At 39.0% G+C, this 7,677-nt stretch overlaps 1 protein-coding gene across 1 annotated transcript; it reads left to right on the top strand.

Annotated features, from left to right (window-relative positions):
* The first annotated feature begins 291 nt into the window (after positions 1–291).
* Positions 292–5,777, top strand: LOC125250897 (macrophage mannose receptor 1-like). The gene is made up of 7 exons (XM_048163706.1): positions 292–328; positions 406–768; positions 859–1,194; positions 1,704–2,042; positions 2,130–2,450; positions 2,592–2,692; positions 5,643–5,777. The coding sequence occupies exons 1-7, from the start codon at positions 292–294 to the stop codon at positions 5,775–5,777; spliced, it is 1,632 nt and encodes a 543-aa protein (XP_048019663.1).
* The last annotated feature ends 1,900 nt before the right edge of the window (positions 5,778–7,677 follow it).

The following is a 7,677-nucleotide window of genomic DNA, read 5'->3' as shown; positions in this document are numbered from 1 at the left end:
TTTTGCAAGTTTCAGCTCCTCCAACGTGAGTACACTCTGCTTATTACACCACGAGGACGCGCAGCAGCACTTTTAAAAGAAAAAGTAATGAATATAAATTAAATGGTTTGCTAAGTTATATAATGTTTAATTAACCATATTCAGGGTGCATTTCTTGACATGAAGTATGTAAAGTCACAATACATTTGCAATATATGGTTTGAATTCCCTCCTTACATGACTGTGACACAGAAAATGTGTGTTTAGTCATCTCTTATCAGAATTGAGCAGAGAGGATCTGTGTGAGCAGTCATGGACGGGAGTCTGTTTGTGCTGCTGCTGCTGTCAGGTTGGTGTGGTCATTTGTAATCTGTATTTATGATGATGTGTACACATATAGATGGTTCAACATGTTGATTTTAACAGGGCTCCTCTGGAGCAGTTCTGCTCTTTCTCGTCAGTACCACTTTATAAATTTGAGAATGTCGTGGCCAGAGGCTCAGAGTTACTGCAGAGAGAAGTACACTGACCTGGCTACTGTAGACACCATGGATGATGTGAACAGGCTGGTAAATATAGTGGATGCTGGATACAGCGGATCAGTGTGGATTGGACTGAAGAGAGGGACACAGACACGCTGGGCTTGGTCTAATGGAGAAGACAAATCTTCTCCGTACTCTAACTGGGATTCAGGAGAGCCAAATGAGAATGCATCTTGTGTAACTTATCGTAACGGGTTCTGGGTTGATATGGATTGTAGCTATAAACGATATTTTACGTGCTACAAGGGTGAGTTCCCATTCTTTTCCAATTTATTATTGAGCAGTTTAACTGGGAAAGAAGAGCTATGAACTGATTCTTTTTTGCATCTCTCAAAAGAAAATAATGGATACATCCTGGTATGGAGCGCTAAAACTTGGAGTGATGCTCAGAGCTACTGCAGAGAGAATTACATAGATCTGCCCTCCATCCACAACTCAGAGGATAATAACCAGATAACCAGGGTTATAACAACTGGAAATTACATCTGGTTTGGTTTGTTCCAGGACTCTTGGGAATGGTCTGACAAATGGAGCCTCTTCTTTAGAAACTGGGCAGCAGGTCAACCATCCCAGAGTTCAGGATCTGGTGACTGTGTCGGCATGTCAAGAATCAAGTCTGGGAAATGGGCTCATGAAAGCTGTGATCTACAGTATCCTTTTATCTGCCATGGAGGTGAGCATCTAAATTAGATGAATGACTATCATTTCATCTTCTATAGAAGTATTGTGCATTACTGTATAACAGTTAGTGTGTACAAGCACAATACGCTGATCACTATCAAAAAAATTTAACTGAAAACCTGACACTCAAAACAACACAAACTTTTTTTGTCAAATTGCGAATAAATTATAGGTTAACCTATACAGAAAGCATGCAAGAAAGCTGTGACTACTCCTGTCAATGGACAGACCTACTATATAGTAGCAACCATTTTTGCCGGGGATGCACTGTGATATTCCCACATACTTTCAAAAATAAAAATGCACTAAGTATTAACTGTCTGAAATTTAATTCCAAAGCTATACAGTATTAGTGAAGCCACGACAGTAAAGTATTGTGTTAGATCACGGTGCAGTTCACAGGGAATGCTTGTACTGATAAAAGCAATCCAATGGCAATATGCTTTTTAATCCTGATTATCTTCAAATAGCCTATCTATTACTGTCTTTTCCTTCCTAAAGTGCGCAAGTCTCCTAAGTACCAGTTTATGAATGAAAGCATGACATGGCAAGATGCTCAGAGTTACTGTAGAGCGAGGTTCACTGATCTGGCCACTGCTGACACCATGAGCGACGCAAGTTTGTTGGTAAATACAGTGGATGCTGGATACAGTGGTTCAGTATGGATAGGTCTCCACAATGGAACAGAGTATCGCTGGGTCTGGTCTATGGGCACACAGTCCCAGTACAGTATCTGGAATCCAGGAGAACCAAATGGTGATGGAGAGTGTGTGAGGAGTTTTAATGGAAGCTGGTATGATGAGAGCTGCATCACCGCTCTCCCATTTGTGTGTTTCAATGGTGAGTTCTCAAATCTGGTTCATTTCCCCCCCACACTTTAGCTGATCCTGGACTAAAGGCTGGTTTTTATCTGGTGTTTCTGAACAGACAGCTCTGGTTTTAACATCATTACGACTGCTATGGCATGGAGAGATGCTCAAAGTTACTGCAGAAAACACCACACTGACTTGGCGAGTATCAGCAGCGCAGAGCAGCAGAATCTGATCAGTAATCAAGCATCGCTCTGGATTGGTCTATTTCTGGACTCTTGGGAATGGTCTGACAAATGGAGCCTCTTCTTTAGATACTGGACAGAAGGTCAACCATCCCAGAGTTCAGGATCTGAGTGTGTCGGCATGTCAAGAAACAATTCTGGTAAATGGGCTCATGAAAGCTGTGATCTAAAGCGTCCTTTTATCTGCCATGGAGGTGAGTTTCCCTAAAAGAATCAAATGATTCAAACAAGAGGATTTGTAGATCATTCTTGAAACAGACATTACAAACAACTGTCATATGTTTTCATTTATTAAAGTATCTTCTGTGTTGATGACGAACTCTTAATTTCTCTAGATGACACATTAATTAAAAAGCAGATCGTCAAACTGAAATTGTCCTGTAATGGAAAATGCACATTGAATGATCCTTCCATACAGACTGCCATCCTGAATGAGGTTTGTATGTTCCTTAATCACTGTGTTCAGTTTCAGTGTCAAATTTTGAAATAGCACCATGGCAGCCAACCACAGCATCCTATAGCAGGGGTTGGCAACCTATGGAGGGGTAATCACTGGCACGTGAGCAAAAGCGAGCGAGGTGTATGCATTTTTTATTCAGATAAAGTACCTCATACCTGCATATAGATGTACATTTTGTGGTAATCATTCCTCATAGATTACTGACTGACAGCGTACAGCTTGTTCTGCTGTACATAGTTAATGCTAATGCTAAGTTTATTGAGGCCTATTAAACATTCCACACACATCAAAATGAGTGTGATGCATGTGAAAACTACCTACATGAGTACCTAGTCACTTTACGTGTTTTCTCTGATCAGAGAGCTATACAATCGTGAAAAGACTGAAAGAGAGGGCATTTTTTCCCATTCCAGTTGAAACTGGACAAAATGCGCATGGTTGTTGAAGCCACATATGTAAATTTTACTCATCCTAAAATGGTAAAACAATAAATAAACATGAGACCATGTTTTAACGGCTTCCGGTACCCAGATATGACAGCACTACTGCAGCATGCATCGCCGCAATGGAGTAGCTGAGCATCTCTTCAGCAAGCCGACGTGCAACTGCCACAAATGAAACTGAAAGTTCAGCATCACATCCTTAAGCTCAACACACAGTCATCTTCACTAAAAGCAGCGAGACTAAATGATCTTACCGTTGCTGATGCCGCTCTCTCTCCAATTGCAGTCTTTGATATTGAAATTGGCTGATGATAAATAAAATTAAGCTCATATCTTGCTTTCATAGACATGAACTCTGTTAAATTTTGCATATAGCATCGAAAGTGAAGATTAGATTGTATTCATTTTGCGGATAGACATGTGACATGTTATGTGACCAAGTGTAACTACTATCCGAACAGTAGTTTCGTGTAGCCAGACCTTCAGACTGACAGCCAAGGATCGCCCATGAGAACATGTTTGACTGACATGTAACGCAACCAATCACAGTTCGTTTTGTTCCAGCGTCACGTTTAGGGGCATGAAAATGTCGATGTCCCTACAATAACAGATCGTTGTACATCTAATATATTATTCATTCAAGAACACTGTGCAAGTTTACTGCAACAATGGTGCCGTGAACTTTACACACTTTTGAAAATCCAGCATTTAGTTGATCCTGGTAAGCGGTCATTGTCACAGTTGTAAACACAAAACTTCAGCATGCTCCGATGGCCTATCTGACTGTTGACACTGTGACAGCCGTAAATAAAATTGTGTCTTGCACTAGAGGCTTGCCTCTTTTCTGTGGTTGGGGTGACGTTTGTGAGCCGGAGCACATGGAGAGTGAGCAGACTGAATTTTCTCCCTTTCTCTATTTGTTAATGGTGATTTGCGGCCTACCCGGAAGCTCGTAATTCTTTCGGTTGTGAATTGTTTGATGATGACAGGCCTCTTATTCTGAGGAGCTTATGGGTGAATTGTGCAGCTCTCTCCCTCCAAGTAGACAGGAGAAACACACTTCCCCATCTTATGTCGAGTTGTTAGATGTAATTACTCATGCTGTAGATAAGCTGAGGCTAGAATGGGAACTGCAAGCCAACTCAAAATCAGGCCCAGTCAAAACTGGACGACCCATGTTTTACTAGACGCACCCCAACCCAGCCTCGCCCGCCCCCTAAGCCTCTCACCTTCTTCTGCTCTGTGGAATGGTGCTGCTTAAATCCACACAACTTCCTCTCTTCCTCCAATCACATCAGATTACCAATCATTGGAGTCAGGTGGCAGCCATTACTTCCTGCTTATGGGAAGTAGAAAGGGAAGTAGAATGCTGGTCATGGAAGAGACTCTTGAGGCCCATCTCACTATGAATTCAGCTCCAGCTTGCAAGTCACACCCCCTGCTACCCTCCAAGCCGTGTAGGATCATTTCCGCTTTAGTCAAGAAATCTTACATGGGCGCTGGACAGGCAGCGGCCACACATCATTCTATGGCTGTGCTCCAAGCTTATCAAGCAGATGTATTTAAAGAGTTGGATGAGGGAGAGGGCCTGACTCCAGAGGCTATCAATGAGCTCAGACGGGATACTGACTTGGTGCTTAGAGCTACCAAGCATAATGCCCGGGCAAAAGGCAGGTCCATGGAGGGAATGGTGGCAGCTGAGAACCATCTTTGGCTTACTCATACTGACATCATAGAAAATGACAAAACTTTTCGGTAACACTTTAGATTACAGCCTGGAAAGTACTGTGTAATTACGACATATTTAAAGCGTAACTTCCGTAATTAAGGTATGTGTAAGTATGTGTAAGTTTATGGAAACAATATGTAAAGTCTGCGGAATAAATGGGGTAACAACCAGAAAAATAACAAATTATTTATACTGTAAGTATTTTAAAACAAAGGGTTACTTATACTATTATGATAGACAACAATCTTGCGTTTGGGAGCAATTTAATGAGAACATACACTGCACACTTTTTTGTAATAATAGTGTACAAATATATAAAGGCTTTTTAAAAACTCACGTGGTAGTCTACATTTCAGTGCATTTATACAGTATTTTGTTTTTGCAAAAGTGCACTGACTGAGTTGCTTTAAGGCAAGTAAAACTACAATATTGCAATTTTTAATACTTGTTTTATGTAGTTAGGTAAGTATGGCATTGCAGGCTGTAAATTAAAGTGGTGCTTGTTACCCTCTCGTTTCTTGTAGTTACAGGCTAAGTACAATAAAAAACACATGTATACACACAATCTGATTTCACTTGGAAACCTTTGAAAAAAAATTTGAAAAAAAAAATATATATATTTCAAAACAGATTTACAGGACATTGTGCTATAGTTTTGAACGGGCAAGCAACTCCCATATCACATTGTTGCTGTTATTAGGTTTTAATTAGTATCATTTTTTTTTTTTTTTTTTTTTTTGCTGGTCTTCTCTAGATAAGTGAAAAGCTGAAGAGCACGGGGCTGGAAAGTGACAGCAAAATAAGCTGGAGAAAGAGGGAAGGCGAAGAGGTGTTTCAACAGAAGATAAAACACACAGCGAGTTCAAATAATAAATGTAATAAGCAGTAATCTTTTATTTAAATCAAAATTTTAAAAGACTCAAAAGAATATAAAAAGCTTTTATTTTAGATTGTTTTAGGGAACTGTAAAGTAGTTGTAGTAGAATTATATTTTATTTAAACACCATGAAGTGTGTGAAATTTCTTGAAAGTGATTGTGAATTATTGATTATTTTTCTCATAACCTTTCCTTTACCAAATATACCATTTAATACTATAGTTTTGAAAGGTGATATTTTTGTAAAAACATTATTCAAAGTTTACAGAATTTTATATATAGGTTTTAGAGTATATGCAGAAATAAGGTGTGAAAGTATGATGATAGCTTGTAATGAAATTAAAGGAAATTTGATTGGTAGAAATCATCCTGCATGTGCAAATAATTTCCTTTTTCAGGTGATGCCTAGATGTTTCAGAATTTGAAATTATATATATTTTTTGTGCTTTTCTTTTGAAGTTTATTACAGATTTAATAAAGTAACTTTAATATGCTATACTGTATGTGTTTTTTTTTTTTTTTTTTAAACTTTGTAAAACTAAAGATTGGGAATTCAACTTTTATTAATTTATTAGCATTAGAGTATAGTTATCTTCCATGGAAATCTCTCTCTCTCTCTCTCTCTCTCTCTCTCTCTCTCTCTCTCTCTGCATTCTGAAATAGTAATAACATAAATTATAGATAATAAAGTAGAGAAAGATTTATTCACATGTTCATGTAGCCATGCCAAGTTTGCTTTGTTTTATGTTTGTTTATGTTTAATGGAAAAAACTGCACTTGTGTTCGTCAAGACTTGCCTCCAGTGGGCTTCCTTACATGTTGTCACATATTATGGTAGCTTAGTTCATGCTAAATACAGTGTAATGACACTTTTCCATTAATATGTTTAAAAGGAACTGAAAAAAACACAAATGTCAGGGCATGTCAAAACTTCTCCAGGGCCCCAAAATACCCTCAGACCCCAGAGGGTTAATTTATACAGTGAAGACTATGCAGTGTTTTACATTTTATTACTTTATTCAGTTTCTGTACTTAAAATACTACAAACCCGATTCCAAAAAAGTTGGGACACTGTACAAATTGTGAATAAAAACAGAACGCAATGATGTGGAAGTTTCAAATTTCAATATTTTATTCAGAATACAACATAGATGACATATCAAATGTTTAAACTGAGAAAATGTATCATTTTAAGGGAAAAATAAGTTGATTTTAAATTTCATGGCATCAACACATATCAAAAAAGTTGGGACAAGGCCATGTTTACCACTGTGTGGCATCCCCTCTTCTTTTTATAACAGTCTGCAAACGTCTGGGGACTAAGGAGACAAGTTGCTCAAGTTTAGGAATAGGAATGTTGTCCCATTCTTGTCTAATACAGGCTTCTAGTTGCTCAACTGTCTTAGGTCTTCTTTGTCGCATCTTCGTCTTTATGATGCACCAAATGTTTTCTATGGGTGAAAGATCTGGACTGCAGGCTGGCCGTTTCAGTACCCGGATCCTTCTTCTACGCAGCCATGATGTTGTAATTGATGCAGTATGTGGTCTGGCATTGTCATGTTGGAAAATGCAAGGTCTTCCCTGAAAGAGACGACATCTGGATGGGAGCATATGTTGTTCTAGTACTTGGATATACCTTTCAGCATTGATGGTGCCTTTCCAGATGTGTAAGCTGCCCATGCCACATGCACTCATGCAACCCCATACCATCAGAGATGCAGGCTTCTGAACTGAGCGCTGATAACAACTTGGGTTGTCCTCGTCCTCTTTAGTCCGGATGACATGGCGTCCCAGTTTTCCAAAAAGAACTTCAAATTTTGATTCATCTGACCACAGAACAGTTTTCCACTTTGCCACAGTCCATTTTAAATGAGCCTTGGCCCAGAGAAAACGTCTGCGCTTCTGGATCATG

The sequence above is a fragment of the Megalobrama amblycephala genome, linkage group LG17, assembly GCF_018812025.1.
Source record: "Megalobrama amblycephala isolate DHTTF-2021 linkage group LG17, ASM1881202v1, whole genome shotgun sequence".
NCBI classification, from domain to species: Eukaryota; Metazoa; Chordata; class Actinopteri; order Cypriniformes; family Xenocyprididae; genus Megalobrama; species Megalobrama amblycephala.
Note: the sequence above shows the minus strand (reverse complement) of the source record. Positions and strands in the feature narration are given on the sequence as shown.